Source organism: Rhinichthys klamathensis, unplaced genomic scaffold (genome assembly GCF_029890125.1).
Source record: "Rhinichthys klamathensis goyatoka isolate OS25496 unplaced genomic scaffold, OSU_Roscu_1.1 h1tg000131l_1, whole genome shotgun sequence".
NCBI lineage: Eukaryota > Metazoa > Chordata > Actinopteri > Cypriniformes > Leuciscidae > Rhinichthys > Rhinichthys klamathensis.
Window position 1 is genome coordinate 1352648 of NW_026606666.1, and position 21754 is coordinate 1374401.

A 21754-nucleotide genomic window follows, 5' to 3' on the forward strand; every position below is an offset into this window, starting at 1 on the left:
AGCACTGTGGTCCAGCCTGTAGTGCAGTCTCTTCATGGTCCGTCTGTAAAGTGAACAGATTGACTGATGTTACTAATGGTGATTTATTATTTAATAAACATTTAATAATAACAGTGTGGCTACTCCATAAATGTGAACCCTTAACTTATTTAGGCTGTGCTTTGAGTATAAATATTAAATCACACAAGGTTCAAATGTAGCTTACAAATGTTATACAATGGAAAGGTTCAATAACACATTGTAAAGGATTACACCTGAAAAATGAAAACTTCCATCATTAAGGGGGAAATAAGATAATGTGCATCAAAATTCTGTACCTGCTAAACTTTTTTTAATTTGTACTAATTTGCCATACTGGAAGTAGGAATATAATAATTTCAATGTATGACAATATCAGCATTAAGAAAAGTATTCTGAAGCTATTATAATAAAATTATAAATGTGTATAAACCAGGGCTTGGCATTAACCCTGGTCTTCCTACTTGTCCTTTGGACAAATAAATCGGTCACAAAAAAAAGTTAACGTTACTTGTCCAGGAATAAATCGTTTTTTTTTAATAGGCCTCTGTGTGTAACGTGTGTGTGGCTGTGTGCTTAAATTAAAAGAGCATATTAATATAAAACGGTGATTCAACTGACTTGTGCATTAAATGGTTGCGTGGCATTCATGTTAGGCGTAAATGGCATAACACCCCTTTGAAAAGTAAGCCAATTAGCTCATACTTAGATTTTTGTTGAAAGGAAATAACAAAGCAAAAATATGCAAATTGGTGAAAATGTTGTTATTTATATGGTCAAAAAGTAAGATTTGATAAACTTGTTTATTTTTATAACAGTATTGCAGACTGCCTACAAAAAAATGCATATTCATATCAGTTGTCACAGGTGAGATGATAAACAAAGGCTTAGTTTTATGATCAAATATTTTTAGTCTAAATTGTTGGGGGCAAGTAAATGATGCAATGCAATACAATGATGACTGAGTTTAATCAGATTTGATACATACATTTTAACATGAATAAAAAAACAAAAAACACTGATGTATGGATAATCACATTAAAAAAGTTCTTCAGTCCTGTAAATTATCATCTTAAATAAAATATTAATATTACCAACAATATAAAAGTTATTCTAATGTTTTAACCTTTAATAAAATCATTAAAGATGTCACTGCAAAAGACATGCACATGTGCAACCTGAAGGCAGACAATTTTAGAATTATTCTAAAATGAGATTAAATAATTGTATACATTTAATGTTATATAAATGATATTAACATACTACAGCATATAAGTGGGGTCCAAAAGTCAGAGATCACTTTGAGAATCTGGGATTCAAAATCTAATTTATACAAAAAAGATACAAGAAGCAAATGTGTTTTCAGATTTTCTTGCTTCTAACGCAAGACTCTCTTTGCAATCAAATCACGGTGAACAACATTATCACCAGATTATGTCCATGAATACAGCAAATTCTTGGATGCTAATTTTTCAACAATTTGGTCACCTAATTCTTTCCACACTACTAGTATTAAGGAAGATAGTACACATGCATTTTGATACAAGTGAATGTCAGCTGAATGTTACCATGTGTAATCTATTAAATTTAATCTGTCCCAAGGGTTCAGGCCTCATTAAAATCTCTCGACTTTCTTTTCCTGTTATTAGATAATAGCACACAGGTCATGGGTGATTGATGGAACAGAGATTTCATGCATAAAAGAACAAATGAATACTCAGAGGATCAAACTGACCTTCATTTTTTTCACTGACAGATATCAAGACAAGCACAAATCATATAATGATATACTGTAGGCTTTTGATTCACACACTCGCTTTAACACAATCTCCCGAGATGAGATAAAAAATATTACCTTATAAGAGCCCACCAATCAAATGATGATATTTAACATAATGTGACTTTGGATTTATATTCATAAATAACTGCGTAGGACTACAAACATGAGAAAGACCAAGTACAACCGGATCCAACCTGCTTATCCAAATAAAGTCAGATTTGTGATTGAAGTCTCTTTGTTTGACACAAGGGACACTGGTTCAATATTAACAGTTGTGTTGTGCCATCTAGTGGTCTTTATGTAGAATTACAGCTTAGAGAGGCTGAATAAATAGAGCACATGCCACTTTACAGTTTTCTATATAATGCAGAAAGTCCATGTAATTGTTTCAGAGAATATAACCTTGAACAAAACCTTATAAAATGGTGTTAGTTTCTTCTGGATCAAATAACATAAGTTGCTAATGTGATTTATTATGTGAATGTTGCAGTAAATAAACCCACCTTAACCAAAACAAACCAGTGCACTGGTTGCAAATAATAATACAAATTGCAAAATAAAACTTAAATGGAAAATATATCAATTTGATCAATAACTATGGGATGCTGGGGCTAGTTTTAATACTATTTACTTCACTTAATATTTTTCAGATTTTTTTTTCAAAACTATTTTTGCACATAGCCATAATGTCTTGATATAGGCATAACGTCTTGAATACAAAAATCTATTGAACACTTCTTCCTTTATTGCCCACAAAATGTTGATATTTTTGTCACCTTTTACATTTTTGCTGGTATGAAAAAAAAAAAATCCCTTATAATTGAATCCCTTAATTGACTTTTTTTTGTTTGGAGCTCTGTTAAACCTTAATGTTTTTTTTTAGAATTGTAATTACTTTTTTTCTTTTTTTCTTACAGTGGTGTAAAGTATTTGAGTAAATGTAATTAGTTACTGTATGAATCTTTTGGCTAATGAGTATCAAAGATATTAGCGACTTTTACTCTCTACTCGACTTTTTAAAATAAGTATATGTGTTTTTTACTCCAGTACATGTAACTCATTACATTTTGCATGGCACCTAACGGTTTATGCGGCAGTTTATTTCTGCTACAAAAGAAGCGATATTGTAATCTACACTACAGGGCATTAAAGGTACTATATCTTGTGGGTTTTTTTGCCCTTTTTAATTTGCACTATTTAATTTTACTTAACATTGTTATTTTTTTTTATTCGTCATATTGAAGCAACCTTTTTGAAGGATATTGGTTTACTTGTTATGCCCATTTTGAGCACTTGAGCTTAACTGAGAGAGTAGACGTTTAAGTGCAATATTGGAATCACATGGAGTATTTTAATTACCGGTATGTCTTTACTACCTTTGGCTTGAAAGTGGTCGTTGCATAGCTCTTGGATTTCATCAAAAATATCTTCATTTGTGTTCCGAAGATGAACGAAGGTCTTACAGGTTTGGACCAACATGAGGGTGAGGAATTAATGACATCATTTTCATTTTGGGGTGAACTAACCCTTTAATAAACAGAACTACATGCGTCTCGCGGAGGAACATTGTAGCCGGAGCTACTTCTCTCTGTTTATGTCTATGACGAGTCTGAATATAAACACTTATTATGGGTGTAACATTATGATTCAGGATAAGACAAACACACGGTTTGGAAAATGGATTCATGATGTACTCGCTTATTATATATATTTTTTTCATTTTGAACACAAAAAAAGGTATGGACTGCAGCTTTGTACTGTTCAAATCAGATACTATAGGGTCCGGTTTCAATGACAGGGCTTAGGTTAAGCCAGGATTAGGCCTTAGCTAATAACTAGCTTAAGCCTTGTCTGTGAAACCGGGGTAAGACTTTTACTCAAGTCATATTAGAATTAGTGACTTGTAACTTGTAATGGAGTCATTTTCGCTGTAAGGTATCTGTACTTTTACTCAGATGGTTTTTAAGTATGGTTTTCAGGTAGGCTACTATCTACACCTTTTCATTTTTTAAATCCTTGATTGGGGGCTGTATCAGTGCTATTAGGGTTGTCACGATACTGGAATTTCTAACTTTGATACGATACCTTGAAAAATATTGATATTCGATACCATGGGGAAAACTGCCCCCATAATTCCCAGAATCTCATAATTCTTTGATTTTTTTGGGGGTGATTTTATTGCAATAACTTACACACCGCACAGGGAGGCTTTATTTGAAACTTTGAAAGTCAACCGTCAGTAAATAAAAAAGAACAACTAAACAAATGGCAAACGATAGCACAAGTAAATACAACAGAAGAGACAAATGAAATAAACACGATTTTAAGTATTTCAGGCAGGTCTATATCACGTTAGAAATACTACAACAATTAAATAAAGTAATCAAATGTAAACACTGGATAGTCTTCATTGTAAAAAAAATTCCATTACACGAGAGTAGATGTTAAAACTTCATGCTGATTTGTACTCGGCTTTCGCCAAGATAAGCAAAACTAAGACGTAGCTTTACAGTAAACTATGCTTCTCCATCCATTTACGCTTCTTTCCATAAGGTGGTGTGACTCCCCTTCTGTCCGGCGTTAACGGCTGCAGTGTACTTGGCGCGTCAGCGCACGCGACGGCTGCAACTACAGGACCAGCACGACAACCGTCTGGATTGAACCGAGTAGGGGACATCTCTAGGGTCTTCAAGTGGGCACCTTCCGTCCTCAGTGTTTCGTCGACTAGCCCACGACACCTCAAGAGGGCTCGACAGTGACTCTGGCGTCCCAGAGTCACCCCCCTCCGTCCCCCACTCAACTCAGCCCAGCTTACTGACCTCTACATCCCTCCTGCTGCTGAGACCTAACCACAATCTCACAATCTCTCCGCAACCCGACCATACGCGCCAACCCGTTTGACTAAGGCTGTCGAGCCCCACTGGTGCGTTAATATGCAGTTTCAGTGGACAACGGTTCCGTATGGCATACCACCTACCGCAAAACACAATATCTGCCCAACCACCCGTCATTCACGCAATATCCACAGGAACGTATACAAACAAACCAACAGACTCTTCAAGTTTTCAAGAATTCTACTAAACCGTAGCGTGGCGGCCTGTACACAGCCAGCTAGAATCTTTCCGTTTCAACCACAGCCAGTTGCTGCTCCTTTCTGCTGCTTCAGATAAGTTCTTTACTGTGCGACGCAACTCTTGGCCGCTGAATCCGATGTCTCTGAGGAACCGGGTTGTAGAGTGTGCCACAAAACCTCGACAACCCACTTCCACTGGATAAACCTGGACTCTCCATCCTCGCTGTTCTGCTTCAGTGGCCAGATGAGCATACCGCAGTTTCTTCCTCTCATATGCCTCATCTACAGCATCCTCCCATGGCACTGTTAACTCTATCAGTTGAACAATGCGTGCTGATCCAGACCACAAAACAATATCTGGTCGTAGGTTAGTGGTGGCAATCTCAGGTGGAAAAATAAGCCGTTGGTCAAGATCAGCCAGCATCTTCCAGTCCCTAGCAGCTTCCAGTTGTCCTGGGCGAGAATTGGTGTTAACACCTTTTCTTGGTGGTTGCTCGCCTGGGCGGAGGAATATTGTCTTCTGCGTGTAATGTTTTGCTAGAACAGGTGGCAACTTATTGGTCATGTTACGCTTGCCTTCTAATGCTAAAGCCAAACATCGCAGTACTTGGTCATGGCGCCAAGTAAACCGACCTTGGCTAAGAGCCACCTTACATCCTGTCAAAATGTGCCTTAATGTGGCAGGTGATGAACACAAAGGACAAGAGGGATCCTCTCCTACCCAGAGGTTTAGGTTCTGCGGTGATGGGAAAACATCATATGTTGACCTAATAAGGAAACTGATCCTACTCTCTTCCATTGACCAAAGGTCTTGCCAGCCCATCTTACGTTGTTCCACACTCTCCCATCTCATCCACTCTCCCTGCTTGGCCTGGGAAATGGCCTTTATACACCTCATCCTCTCCTCCTGCTGTCGCACCTCGTTGACTACCAGCTTCCTCCTTTGAGCTGGGCCTGCCTTGTGCCATTTAGGAGGAGCTAAACTGAGCCCAAAACCCCCTCTTCCATGCTGTACCTGTCCCACGATATCCCTAATTTGAAGGGCAGCCTTTGCCTCTACTACAGATTTCTTTGCTGACCACTTTCTACCAGTTTTTAACACAGGGGCTGCCTCCCTTACACATTTGTCGCGTGACTCTACTAAGGTCATTTCCAGTCTGACCTTGGCACACTTGAACTCCTCGGTTAAAGCAGAGACTGGCAGCTGCAATATTCCTTTACTATAAAGTCCTACTCTGCTGAGGCAGCGTGGAACTCCCAACCATTTCCTGATGTATGAACTTATCAACGCTTCCAGCTTATCCACTGTTGTCAGAGAAACGTCGTACACGGTCAGTGGCCACAGCAACCTCGGCAGTAGACCAAACTGAAAGCACCAGAGTTTTAGTTTACCAGGTAGAGCACAGCTGTTTATGCTCTTCAACCCTTCCACTGCTTGTCGTCTAACTTCTCCCACCCGAACTGTGTCCTTTAGATCCCCATCGTACCATCTCCCAAGACTCTTCACTGGCTTCTCAGAAACTGTTGGTATTTCCTCACCATTAATGAAGAATGTTTTATCTACTACCTTTCCTTTAACTATCGAGATGCTCCTTGATTTAGAGGGCTTAAATTTCATTCGTGCCCATTCAATTTTATTTGTTAACTTCCCCAATAACCGATTAGTGCAGGCTACTGTTGTAGTCATGGTTGTCATGTCATCCATGTATGCTCTGATTGGTGGTAGTCGCATCCCAGAAGCCAAGCGCTCTCCTCCTACTACCCATCTTGATGCCTTCATGATTACTTCCATCGCCATGGTAAAAGCCAGTGGAGAAATGGTGCATCCTGCCATTATTCCAACCTCTAGGCATTGCCATGCAGTGCTGAATTTTGGAGTTGAGAAACTGAATTGCAAATCTCCAAAATAGGCTTTCACTAAATTTGTTATTGACATTGGTACTCTGAAAATCAAATGCTGCCCAAAGAAGCTCATGTGGCACTGAACCATATGCATTAGCCAAATCCAGGAATGTCACATGGAGCTCCTTCCTCTCCTTTTTAGCTGACTGAATTCGTTGCCAGATAACATTGATGTGTTCTAAGCATCCTGAGAACCCTGGAATGCCCGCTTTTTGAACTGAGGTGTCAATGAAGCCATTCTTTAACAGGTAAGTGGACAATCTCTGGGCAATAATGCTGAAGAAAATCTTACCCTCAATGTTTAATAGTGAAATGGGACGAAAGTGACCGATGCTTGTAGCATCTTTTTCTTTAGGTATAAAGACTCCACCTGCTCTGCGCCATGCTCTAGGTACAACCTGTTTTTCCCATGCCACTTTTATCAATTTCCACAGAATTCGCAGAACTCCTGAAGCACTCTTGTACACTCTGTACGGAACTCCATTAGACCCTGGAGATGATGAAGCCCTTGCCTTTCTCACAGCCTGCTCTACCTCTTTCCACTTAGGTGCACAGACCTCCATTTGGTATTCTGGTGGGTTGATAGGTGGTATGTCTGATGGAATTGACATAGGCTCATGCCTTTTTGCATCTGTATGCGTGTCCTCCAAATATCTCTCTAGCTCAATCCTAGATGTTTTTAAAGTGCCATTCTTCTCACTGGTGAATAACTTCTTTACGAATTTGAATGGGTCCCAGCCCTCGCACGTTCCTTCTTTTTGTAGCGTTTCCGTAGGCGCTCAGCTCTGCGTAATGTTGCCAGCTTATCTTTTATGGCCCTTTGTAAGAGATTGAGTCCCTCCTTCTGACTTTGTTCTGCTCTTTTCCATTGCTTCCTCAGCTGTCTCCTTTCTCTAACTAACCCTTCAATTTTCTGCTGCCGTCTAGACATTCCAGGAGTAGTTTGTACTTTTTCCTTCCTTTTTTCCACACCAAACCTCTCACTTCCATATGCGTAAATGATGTCCCCAAATTTATCCAGCTTCTTTTCAACTGTACCAGTTAATCTTTCCAATGCAAAGCATAGATCTGTGTTTACCGTGTCCCATGCAGTTTTCTCACAAGCTCTTTGCCATCTAACTCCAGGCCTATGCCCGTTGAGGTTCTTTTCTCTCTTATGCTGGTTAGCCTGACCGGGTTCACAAGTATGAATATGTTCATCACTAACTGTGCAAGCCCTCCTTTCGTCAATGACAGGGGTGCTGATATCCTGCGAGCTGTGGTTTGCTTCCTGTCGCTGGATTTCATTCGACTGACTTGACTGACTTCGTAAGAAGTACTGATCAATGCGAGGCCCTTGTCCCTTCTCCCTCAAGCATTTCATTTTCCCTTGATGAACCTTCAAACCCCTGACCGTTGTCGCCTTGCTCCAGCCACAGACACAAACTTGGAGTTCAATGACTTTACTTACTGCAGATCTTGAACTAGTCTTACTCTCCATACTCATATCCGTTTCCATTCCTAAGTCGTTAACCATGTTGTCCAACATTGAGTCATCTTCCGCCCCCGCTCTCGCAGACTCTAGGGGTATTTTTCTCTTTAATTTCTCAGAAGCCTTGGGCGGGTAAAAAATAAATACAGATTAATGCTTGCAATTAAAGTTAAAATTATTCAGTTATTCAGTCAAGTGTTTTTCTCTTTGTCTTTTGTTCTTCGATTAAAGGCCCACTGAAGTGCCTTGAAACATGCAGCATTCAATGTGTTGACGTAATTTCCACTGGAACAGTTAGACAGGGTTGGACATATCGAACAGCTCCTCCCCTTTTATTAAATAACCAATAGTGTTTTGTTTATATCACAGCTCGGCCAGAGCTGTTGAGCTTGGCAAAGCCGCAGTTTCCTCCCACTCTCTAACCGTTTGTCCTCATAATCTCCTCCATATCGCTTGAAAATATAGCATTCTGTGCAAAATTCATATGAGTCCGATACATTTTCTGGTCTGCGCCGACTCATGCATATGATCCGCTCTGTGCTATCGTGTCGTTTTTGGTGTGAGCATGAAACCTGCACACCCGCAACCCCGTGCTGAAATTCTAGACCTAACACTATTCAACTGGAAAGGCGGGTGTGTGTCAATTTGACGTCAAAGTACATTTCAGTATGGAGATAAAGCTTTCTGCATCTGATCATTTGGACCCGGAAAGCGGTGACACGTGATGTCAGATTTTATAAGCGGACACCTGGGAAAAGCTGTCCTTTAGAATTCCTGTTCATCTGAAGGGCAGTTGCTCGGCTGGGGCAGGATCAGCTGGAATCCATCTTTCTTCATGGCATAGGCAACAAATAAACTGAAGAAATAGAATGTTGAATCAAACAACGTAGCATACACTGTAGCTGTCACACAACAGAAGGGAACAGACAGGTAAGTGGATTACTAGATGTTTATTTCAGCAGAGGGAACGATAGCGGGAACCAGGCAACGGTGAATCTATGACAGCAGGAAATATAAGATGGTGATTTAGCTGAATGTTAATGGAGGTTTGTCTCTTTGCAGATAGTGGAAGATAGCCGAAGGTTGACAAGCTGGGTCTGGACGGAGGATGACGGAAGACGGGAGACGGGAAGTGGCGATCTCAGGTGAGTATGATAGGCTTTGCAGGAAGGTAGTCGGTGTGTCTTAGGGTTAATGACGAGACCAGACAATAATGTGAGGTGCTGCATCTCAATTCTCCTACTTTTACTACGCCCTAAAAGTATGTACTATTTACGTGAAGAAAAAGTGCATACTTTTGAGTGTGTAGCTGAAAGTAGACTTTGGGACATACTATAACGTCATACAATTGCGTCTTTAACGGTTGCTCTCTGTCGCTTAGTTACACGCATCCTGCCACGCAAACTGACCTGTCAATCATCTTGTCAAAGATAAAATCCTCCACATTTCATTTAATGGCCAAACGGATCTTTATAAAACTCAACATTGTTATTGCAGATGAAATATAACACGGATAACATTAAATAAATATTTTTCTATCAGGTTAAACTTTGATTAGTTACTCAAACCTTTATCTAAACCTCTCATCGTCAGTCGCGGATATCCGCCATGTTTTGTAGTCTTTTAACACTTTTTTTTTTACTCGTGTTTGTAGTTCCTCCTCCAAAGCGCAATCGGTTGTGGGCATTATTAGCCTTTAGAGTGTGCACGGATCCACACTTCGAAAATCCACTGGAAATAGTAGACCATCCGGGGACTTCTGGCATACTCTTTTGAACATACTATGCTTTGGGACACGCTTGTTTTAATCTCACATACTGTTTAGGATGGATAGTATGGACATTGAGACGCAGGGAGGGTGATGACGGTAGATATAGGGTGTGTTGATGAGAGAATGCAGGTGCAGTAAATCAGTATTCGGGTGATTGGGAACCAGTGAGTGGATCGTGGAGATCTGGTTGTGATGGTGTGGCTGACTCTGTGACAACTGTAGCACAGTGTAGCATATTATAGCTTAGTTTCACATTTTTATTTTGTATATACTATATAAAAATAGTAGGTCTAATAAAAAAAGTGTGCAAACCATGACCTTTGTTGTAACAAAACCTTTTGGGGAACCTGAGCTTTGTGCTTCTCTTGATACCATTGAACATCCTGTTTAAAACTAGCAAATAACAACATAATACAGGCCATTCAGCAGAGAAATATTCAATATTCTGTCTGAGGTTGTTTTGACGGCATGTTACAAAATAGAAAGATATTGAACTAGAAAAAACGTAGGGCAGAACTTATCCTTCAGATATAGGTTGGATAGTGAAACATTATGTAGGAAGTTATGTACACCAAATTGGAGCCAAAATGAATGCAAATTTTTTTACAGTGCACTAATGGATAATTACCAAGAACATGCATACAGTTTGGATTTCCTGTTGACTTTAAGGATATAACGTAGCCACATATGTAACCACATTGTGTTGAATATCATAGATATGTTGAATGAAAGACAAGGTAGTCAAGAAGTCTGGTTGTGATGTGCTGGAAAACCCAACCTTTTTATTTTTCTACATTTTTGTGACTACAGAAATGCTGAAACATTTTAACACTGAAAAAAGCATGGTGACATCATTACTTGCATCTTTTTTTTCGATTTTTTTTTTCTTGCTTAGCAAACACAGAAGATGATATTGCACGGCATATAGAGAACAGTAGCTAACAGGAAAGAAGAAAAACAAACAAACAATTTGTCAGATCGGAATTTAAAATTAAAAGCATGACGCATTACTACCTGAGAGTAATACCTACTGCATTCCTCCACTGAAACAGACACGACATACAGAGAAAACAGGCAGAGAAAGAGAAGAAAAAGAAAAGTGTAAAAAACAGAACCAGCTTGATACAAGATGCACTGTTCGAAATGGAAACAAGCGCTACTTTTTGTGAAAGAAAATGTCAGCAAGTTTATTTTTCAGTTTATCAAAACCTTCCTCCTTCTTTATAATAATCATCGCTGGAAGTAGTCCCTCTTGGACCTACAAAAAAATAAATAAATATAAAAAAAATGAAAAACATGATTTTGTTTTCCAGCTGATTGTCTTAGGCGCTCTCAGTATTATACGGCACACAGAGCCAAGCCTTCTATCAAATAGGAACTCCTTTTCCACGACAACCAACTGGGATAGGAATTAATGATTAGAGCAATCCCAACATTCACATACATCGAGCTATCTAAGCTAGACACTACATTAGAGGAGTGGGTCGGGACGGAGCGTGGGGTTTGGGAAGAGAAGGGGTGAGTATTCTGTGACGCTGTGGGCAAACACTTCCGAGTCTTTGACTATGTTGTGGGCAGAGAGGATCTTGACTCACAGTTGGGCTTGATTTATGCCACTCGTTGCTGTTCTTAAAAAAAATCTTAAACGCTGCACCTGGATAATCTATCCGATATCCCTTGTGTGACATTGGAAACCAATGGCCAGCAAACCCAATACAACAAATAAAACAATTCTGATTGTACAGCATAGTGAGACGAAAAGCACTGCTATCACGGGCCTTTTCTTCAGTCCTGCTAATATAAAGGACATCGTTCTGCATCATTCTTTTCATGATGTTTCCAAGTGGTGTCTTCAATCCTAAGCAGACACACGTGTACAAAATCATGTCTGAACCACTAGCAGAATCAAACAGAAATGGAAACCAATGCTGTGATTTTTGAGGTGGGACAATTCTGGAGGTCCCAGCTCGGCTGGTTAGTTTGCCAATATGCAGGCACATTTGTTTATATAAAAGTAGTCATTATCCAACATAATTAATGGCATAATTGCATAATAGCTATATTTTGCCAATAACCAATTTTTGAGGGTATCATAACAATCGGCTAACTGCCGCTAACTTGAATGCGGACCTTTCTCTCCCGGTAATTTAGAATTCCTTAGGCGTTAATCCAAACAATGGAAGACGGGAAGAGTGTTTGAAAACAATTCGGCAGATCTGTTTGGTGCCACTAGTGGAGCAGAAATTACGTCACCTTCAACATACAACATTAGACACACACTTCCGCCCTCCCCATACATGCACACACCAATTCCTGTTTTCTTTGCAGATTTATTAGACTTTGCTCATTGTCGGTACACACGTTCGAACCAAAATTGACATATCAGATGGATCTAGGCAGCAGTGCCACGTCGATTAAAAATCAACCCAGTTGACGTGACCCCGCCCCCGGCAGACCCGCTGCCCCGCCCACGCTCCACCCTCTCTCAGTGTCCGACACAGCAAAGTGAGCAGGACTTGTAGCCCTCCGTCCCAAAAGCCACAGATTGTACTCTTTATCAGTATATGCCCCCATTAAGTTGAACTAAGCTTGTCTACATTGTCCCACTATATGCCCTCTACTGGTTCATACCCGTGCAGACAGCAAATAACCTCACAGACGCCAGTGCTTATGCAAAAATTACACTACTTTCTTTCCCCCCCCGCCCACATCCCCCCTCCCACTTTTTGCTTTGGTTAGAAAATCTTTGGATGTGCAGCAATACCCATAACACAATGATTTGAAGTACAAAGGACAAAATCATTCTGGACATTTAAATAACAAAAATAAAATCAACTGAAAACATCATACACTGCTTTTTTTATGCCACGACGAGGTCAGTCCTCCGTGGCTCTCTGTCTGGCAGTGTATTAGTACAAGGGCCAAAGTGCCATCTAACATACAAACACAGAGGAATGGAAATTCATCAATATATCTACACTTCAGACATAAGGCTGTAAAATAAAATGAATGTCCATTTTTTTGGTTTTTGTTTTGTTGTTTTTTTCCAAAAAAGCCTACTATGTACAAATCTATATTTTCTACAAATACATAAATTAAAACAGAGGTTAAGCGATACAAAAAAAAAAAATGCAATTAAATTAACGGAAATCACAACACCGTAAGTAGAAGAAAGTGAACGAATAGACACAGAATCACAGCAGTTGGTTTTACCCTGTAAAAAAGAATAGTCAAACATCCTTAGAGTATCGGAATAACACAAGGCTTTTAAAAAAAATAAGCTTCTTTTTACTTTCTGCGAGTTTCAGTCTGCTATATCACGGAAACTCGCCTTTGGTGACCAAAACGGAGCACTTTCGCCAAAACTGTCAAAATAAATACTCATAAAGCTTTTTCCCGAAGTAACATCAATGATTTACCAAACTAGTTAGTTCTGCCTTAATCACATAAACTCTCTATACAACAGAACTGTGAAAATTTATTACTATGAGGTATTCAGATATTGGTAAAGACGTGCACGGCCTAATCGGTGGACACACCCACTGGTGAGGGGGCGAGGGCGAGGGCGGGGGCGGGGGGGGGGGGGGGGGGGGGGGGGTCAAGGTTTGGCTGGGCGTTTAAAAGGGGAGGTGGCAGGAGCTTTGGTTTGTCAGCGAGAGTTGGAGAAAGCAAGAGAAATTCCTTTGGTATGTTTTCATTGCATGGTTGCGCTGGCAAAAGCACCACGGTGAGAGAGAAGAAATATTCCATTTTTTCTTCGTCAGTGGCCCTTCCACAGGCTGAGGTATTCCGAGAGTTAAAAGGTGGGTGTCGAGAGGTCAACGGCGGTTTAACACTTTGGTTCAAGCAAGGCACTCGTCCTGTGAGTTTAAAACATGTCTGCCGAGGGCGCTGTTATGAGCACGGATGAGTGATAGAGAGCATTAGAGCGAAGGAGAGGAGGAAACAGGGAGGGGAAACACACCATCTATTCATCCACCTTATCATTCATTTAGGCCGTGCAAAGAGAACAAATCTTTGGTATTCTTTGGTATCATTACTTTGATAGAAATCACGAATGGAAACGGACTGAGGTAGCATCTTTGGTTCACTCTATAAATATCAGCAGGTCTTAACATTGTTTTGTTTTTTTTTGGTCATTTTTTCTGCTTTTCTACATGAGGAAGCAGCGCTCTTTTATATATGCTTCGATGTTGTAATAGTCATAAATACCAAATATATTTTTAAAGCTAAAACACACCACAAGAGACAACAAGGCCAGATATCTTGTGAGTTTGAGTGAGTCTACTATATGAAGCGAACGCATCACCCTGCTTCAGTCTCAATAATGCTTTCTTCCTAGTTGTGAAATGCATAGAATGCACTCCCTCTCTCTCTTACTGGGAAATTGGGTTCAGGCCCGGGCCCGGGCCCGGATGGGGACACTGCGGTGGCGTTGATGGTCGATGCCGTGAGAATGATGCATTAGACAATGAAATAGCCTTCTATCAAGAAATAAAAACAGCATCTAAGTGAGCTTCATGGTAAATGAAACCGATGAATCTAATATGACGGCTTATGGGTTTGTGAAAGCATGCTGACAGCCACCAGCCATTCAAACGTTTTTCTGTACATTATAATTGGGTTGTTTTAACCCAATTTTGGGTCAAATATGGACAAACCCAAACGTTGGGCTGGGTTTGTCCATATTTGACCCAAAAATGGGTTTAAACAAACCCACATTTTTTAGAGTGTAACATTCTAAGGATGAGAAAGTCGGTTGAATGCAACGAAATATACGCTCTGAGTCTGTGAAACGTTTGAAATGGAAAATGTAACACAAAACAACCTGAATTTCCTCCTGCTTCCTCTAATGACAATTAACATGCGCATGCATTTGCTCCAGACAAAGCTAAATATGATAAATGACGATAAACCTGTGTTGAGTGCCTTCACCTTCAGCCTCATTAAATGAGAGTCTGAAACTCATAAAAAGAATATCTCCTTATAAGCTGTGTTTGACTGATGGATGTGGGCATGAAATGGTGACAGGTGCTAGTTAGTGTAACTTTATCTTTGGTTTTCAGCAACTGGCATTGAAACATTTAAAAAACAGGTAAAAAAAAGGCAGGTTAAAGCTAGCAAAAATCTCCCTGAAATAATCACAAGGAAGGACTGAGGCAGGGGGCACGGATGTGTCCTCACATATATATGCTTGACTACTACTAGTTTGTTCATTAGGACAAATAAGAGACTTAATTGTGTGTTAAATGGCTACAGGAACTGCAGTCCATATTACATGTATGGAGTCACCTGAATGGAACTGATAAGAGTGTCTTGATAAGAGGAATCAACATCGTTTTGTCTGATTTAAATGATAATAATAATCAAAAAATACACATGTTTCTTTGGTTCTACCATCTGTGATTGATAAGATGGCAAATTCACATGTATTTTTAGGTTCCTATGTAACTTTTCCAACAATTAGGAAGAAAGCACTATCCCGAGGGTGACATTCAGGCAACTTTTGTCAAGATTCTACACCACCTGATTACATTTGGCATCCCTGGCTAGATCTGGGATGCCTAAAAACACAGAGGTGAGCCTGTGATGTCAGGCATTACACCTGCGGGTCAAGCCCCTCTATGATGTCACGGAAATCTGACATCAGAGTGAATAACAATCACTCCACGTTTTGAGATAATGACCAATCATTGATGAGAAAAAGTCCTTGAACACATGAAAAAAAGAAAAGAAAGACTTTGAGATGGAAGTTAGGGGAGTGTGTTGAGATGGGGAACGACCCGTGATTGGAGTGTAACTTCATTTTTTTTTTCTTTTTTTTTGTTGCAGAATGTCAGACATAAACGAAGAAAGTCCTAAATGGGGGTCAAAGCAGTCTTTGGTGTTTTTCTTTGGATATTATAAATATCGGTACTGTACAAGTTTTAAGGGCAAACGCTGTCTAAAATTGTCTCTTAAGTTTTCTTTGTTTAAAGCTTTTCCACCGAAGTTTTGTTTTTTTCTTTTCCCATAATGCAGCCATTACTCCATCATGCTTTGGTACAAGTGCTGGAGGAGGAGGAGTTGGCCGAGCTGCCGTCGTCCAGCCACTTATCAAGGCTCCGTCGACGCGCGTTCATGAAGAAGTTGCTGACGGTGGCGAGCTCCAGGCCCAGCTGCTGAGAGATGGTGATTTGTAACTCTTTGGACGGGCGCTTGTTCTCTTTGAATATTGCATGTAAAGTCCGACGCTGGACATCAGTGAAGACCAGCCGGGGCTTCTTGGAGAGGCTCCCCCGCTCGCCTTTACCGTGCTCCTGCTCCTTTCTCTTGCATGCTGAAAGAACAAAAGGTTGACATGCAAAAGTCAAACATGATTGCCTAACATGCAAAAGAAACTACGGACATTCTGAAGCAGACTTATTTGTCATGACAGGGTGAGTTTTTCTAAACATGGAAAAGACAAAACAAAACACACAAACTGCTGCTTTTGGAGGGTTTTGTATGGTCATTTCATTTACACTAGTCTCTGGAACTGTCCGTGGTGCTTACATCTAGCCATATGCATGGCAGATACACTATCATAACCAGTATGATCACTTACTGCCTGACAATAATAATAAAAAAAACGCTTAATAAACCACACACTAAGCAGTCATTTTGAATGAAGAAGCTTACGGATATTTTCTGTTTTTGTGCACGTAAATTCCCAGTGGGTGAGATAACGGTTTAGTTTACAAAAAAAAAAAAAAAACGCAAGGGGGCGCTAAAAGACGGTGCAAAACCGCTTAAAGCAGGCATTTACTTGAACCGTCACACACATAAAGGCAGTCTGTTTTCTAAAACACATAAACCGTCTCAACTCATTAATATGTAAAACACAAATTTGCATCTCAGTTCTATATGGTTCATTCTAAAGCACATTTTCTTATTTACATGCAAACGTTTAGACAAGAAATAAGCCTACTCTCATTTGAATATTTAATATTCAAATACGTTAACAGTAGGCTACATCTTTTGAATATTATTTAAACATGCATAATATTTAAATCGATTATTAAATATTTTGTTTATATCTGTTGTGTTGTAACTATGCAAAGAGGTACAAATTAAATAAATAATGAATGTACGTTCAAGCCGTGTAAAAAAAAAAGAAAGAACGAAACTATGCGCAAGGAAAGCAGTTTGGGTAAATATTAACAAAAAGCAAATGAGCTCGCTATCATGTGTCATAAATCAAAACTGTGTCCATGCACAAGGCCACTGTGACGAGACCCAAGCAGATTCCCAGGGAAATAACTGCGAACCTCTTTATCCTTCAGCACATTTGATCATCACATATAGGTACTGTTTGTCTGCAAATCATTAGACAGGCGCCAGATAAGCGCGCACACGAGGGCGAGGGCGCGCCCACGGTCACTCATTTCACAGTGGCTCCATGCAACAAAACAAAACTTCAGGCCTAATCTTAAATTTAGGCCTAATAAGTCGATATTATGTCATATAATTATATCATATCGTTATATATAGCCGGTGTAATATTATAATATATAATAGAGCAGAAGTTCAGATATGGGTTATATATATCAACTACTGGTCTGTTACGCATTTTAATGATAGGCTACTTAAGAATTATTAGTATAGTTTTTGAATTACTGTCTTAATTTTTTTTAGCGCAGCCGCATGCACATTTGGATTCAGTTTATTCATTTTAAATAGACTAAAAATGGCTCATGGCTTTTTAGATAGCAGTTGTTTTTTAAATGTTTAAATGTAAATTTGCACAATCTGTATTACATTATTTGATACATTTTGATATTTACTATGTGGCCAATTTTTTATAATATTATTTCCTTCATGGAGTAGTTTGCAAAGTGCTTGAAATTTCTTCAGTTGTTCATTTTCTTTATTTATTCCCAAATAATATCGATAGCTAAATGATTACCGATTACCAGTAAAAAATGTTAAAAAATGAGAGTTATAAAAATTTGGTTAAAATCACATTTATTTATCTTTTCAACAAAATTAGGCAAATTATGTAAGGTTGGTTATAATGAGAATAGTAAATTGTTTTTCTAATAAAATTAGACCAGGATGACCGTTTAAAAATAATATAATGGTAATTCCTCATAATTAACAACCATATGCTAAAATATAAACATACAGAGCTGAGGCAAAATACAGTTGAATGTAAAAGCGTGAACGACAAATTCACAGCATAAAAATCCCGCGTGTGAAAAAGGTGTAAAAGCAGTGATGTGAAAGACTGCTGAGTGGTCTACTGTCTTAAATTACTAAGGAAAAGGAGAAGGGAACTGAATTTGAATAATCAATATACCAATTCTATATTTACCTCTCAGTAGGCCGATCACATACCCTCAACCATGTGTACTCGATCAATAATATACATCACTGTGTCTGGAACCTTTACTAATTTCAATATCATTTAACGGAATATGAAAATAATCTCGCAAAACCAAAATAAACTGACATGCCTTACCTTCAGTACTTAATTATTATTTTATTTGATAATAATAATAGTAAAAATTATGCAAAAGATCCAAACGATTTTTTGAAGCTTATATCGACCAAACGAAAACAAAAATACACAGCATATGAAAATGCATTACCTGAATGTAAGCATATTCCCTATAATACTGTCCTTTACAGAAACGTGTGCAAATTAAATGATATGATGTAAATTCATGTGTGTTCTTTTACTACGAATGTGGGTCAAAAGTCAGAGCAAGGCCGAATCTGAATGAAACAAAACCAAACATCAGCCCAACCTCAGTTTTCATAATACCCTGGCATTGATATTTATAATAAAAGCGAAACTTCGAAAGGAAATCGAGCGCAACTTAGAATGTAAAATAGCCTAAAGACTGATGGTGTGCACGCGCAAGACTTAGATAATGACACACAAAGAGAGAGCGTAAATTTAAAATCGACATAAACCTCTCCTCACACACACACACACACACACACACACATATATATATATATATATATATATATATGCGCCATGAAAGGTCTTTTTTTTTTAAAGTAGCTTTTTCTCATGCACAAATTAATTACTCTAATAACTGACAGTTATGATGGGGCGGTGCAAAAAAGAGGGACACGTATTTGAGATGCTCTCTTTTTCTCTCAATGCTGGCTTTGAACGGATCAGTGGCCCCCAAACCCGCCAGCCAATTGATTCTAATTCTCATGAGGCAAATTAATGGAGCCCCAATCAGTTAATTAAGAAAACCTACACAGAGCACACGTCAATGGAGCTGGACAATAGATAAAGTGATCTAACCAGAAGACAGAAGAAGAAAAACGTCATTTTCTTTGCAAAGCCAAACACACACACTGCGACACGCATTCAGAGCCCGTTTCAGTAGTGCGCGCACATAAACAGTAACGGTTACGCACATCAGTTCAAACACGAAATGTATTCACGATACAATACATGTTGTTTCACCACAACGTCCAGTAGCCTAATGTTATAAAAAAAAGATGAAGATCAGTGTTTATTAACGTGTCGCAAAGACAAGTTGACACAGGGACATTGCATCCATTTTCACTTAGAGACAATGGGACTGAGGCCACCGAGGCTTCCAGACGCGCATTTCTGATCAAACTATTTCTGTTGACCCGTGCATTATCTGCACGCAACTCAGTCTGAGGATGTCAAATTGCACATCAACTAGCCCAAAAACAAACAAGAAAACCAAAACAAACCCATTGCACGGCATCACTATACCTAGGCGGTCAATTGTTTACATCGAGAACACAACCTCAAGTTTAAAGGTATCAGTGGCACAACAAGCACATGATAAAATCGCAAAACCTAAAATGTAAGCTTAGGAAACCTCGCAAACCCGATGAATGCTGGCCAGCCATGAAATGCATTTGAAGGAAATGAAATGAAATGAGAGTGATAAACTGAGGAGAGGAGAAGAAGTGTGTATTACCTATTGTTCTCTCACCTGCGAGCCTGAGCGCTGACATTCTCTGGAACTCAGGCTCCTGCAACCATTTCCACATCCTGCGGAAGGTTTCCCGACCAGACTTGAGCTTGCTCCAGGGCTTAGGGTTCCGGAGCAGGTCCGAAAGTGTCCCTTGCGAGCGGCACAACACCCTCTGGGCAAAGATGGCTTGCGGAATGCTGTATCTTTTCAGTTCCGTGGTGATTCTTTGGGCCACTTCTTTGGTATTGACCTCTTCCATCTGGCCCGAATTGCTGCCGTTGTTCAGCTGCGATCCGGGCGCGGAGGAGTGGTTATGCTCCCGAGTGGAGCCCAGCACCTGCCCGTGGCCCTGGGCGTTGAGATGGGCGTGCGGGTGATGGTGGATGCCGTTGATCGGCACCATGCTCGCCGAAGACGCGCTCATGTGCTGCTCCCCATGTCGAGCCAACATCGCGGGGTGGTGTGCCTCGAATCCGTTAGGTGTGAGCATCTTCTCGGCGGGCATGGTGGCCCCGGGGTGCGCGTAGGGCGGCAGCCCCTGCTGGGAGTTGTGAATGCCGCTCAGTCCGGATCCCGACAGAGGCGACAGGCTCTGTCCCATGCTGGCCACATCCTTGTGGTAGGGAGAGTAGAGGTTGTTCATCGGGGCTAGACCCCTATCGTCCCTCATCAAGGTGAAGCTCCCGCTGACGTTCCCCGGTATCCGTTGGTGCGGGTGATGATGGTGGTGGTGGTGGTGGTGATGATGGTGGTGCGGGAATTTGTCGGAGACGGTGGAGATGGGCGGTAAGGGCTGCAGCGGGGTGAGGGTTGTGTAGGTGCTGCTCATGCTCATCCCGGGGGGAGCCTCGCACGCCATGCTCATGGCCGGGTGCAGGTGCGTGGCGAGCCCGGGGTGCTCCGGGGGCCGGTGGTGATGATAGTCGCCGCTGTCCAGGATTGATGCCATGCCCATGGAGCGCGCATGGGCTGACAGGCTGCTCCGATGGCTCCTGTGATGAGCGCTGTCTCCGGTCATGAGATCCGCCGGTTCATGGCTCACTCCGTGCAGATCGCCAATGTTCTCCATCGACAGCTGGGCGTTCATTATACGTGCAAGCGTGTGGACAAATCATCTATCTGATATAGCGGAGCAGTGTCCACAGAAGTGCTCTCATTGGAAAAGTTCTGTTCTTATCTTGAATATCTTTTTTTTTCTTTGCTTCCTTTTCTGATTTTTTTCTTCGCTTTTTCTATGTTTTATAAAGTTTTGTAATTTTTTTGTAATGTTAAGGCCCCCGTCCCTTCAGCAGTGCATGGTGTCGGTGTGCTCGCGTCCCTCGCCATCTCTTGCCATGTCTGCTGTTGTTTCGCGCACTGCTCCGTGCTGCGGCTGCCGCTCCGCTTCCCCGCGCATGCGCGCTGATCCCGGCTCCTTTGACGTCACTTATTAAGGAAGATGCACCCCATTGCTATTAAATAGAAAAGCCTCCTGCTGGATGTACAGCATGATCAACCTCACACTGTTATATCTAATCTTAATAATATATTTTTTAAAGTCAGCGGAATGGAATGAAGTGTTGTGACAATTATGCTTTAGCTATATGAAAAATCAGACGACCCTACGAAGTCACAGTAAAGGCTACGCGTGAATAATGCACGAATAAAGGTAATTTGTTTGGCAGAACCTCCTTAATGCAATGGGCGCAGAAAACACACTTCCGGGTTCACCTGGGGGCCTCTGTTTACATTAATATGCATATTCATTAGTTCCTGCTCCAAACTTCAGAGAAATCTTTACTTACATGCACATATG

The 21754-nt window shown here is 40.5% G+C and overlaps 1 protein-coding gene across 2 annotated transcripts; it reads right to left on the reverse strand.

Moving 5' to 3' along the window:
• Positions 1–16007: 16007 nt before the first annotated feature.
• onecut1 (one cut homeobox 1) lies at positions 16008–21425 on the reverse strand. 2 transcript variants are annotated; one of them, XM_056256721.1, is made up of 2 exons: positions 19963–21425; positions 16008–16334 (listed from the first exon to the last, which is right to left on the reverse strand). In XM_056256721.1, the coding sequence occupies exons 1-2, from the start codon at positions 21044–21046 to the stop codon at positions 16048–16050; spliced, it is 1371 nt and encodes a 456-aa protein (XP_056112696.1). In that variant the 5' UTR covers positions 21047–21425; the 3' UTR covers positions 16008–16047. The 2 variants fall into 2 exon arrangements, with proteins under 2 accessions (XP_056112696.1, XP_056112697.1); XM_056256722.1 differs by having other exon boundaries at positions 19978–21424.
• Between the last annotated feature and the right edge of the window lie 329 nt (positions 21426–21754).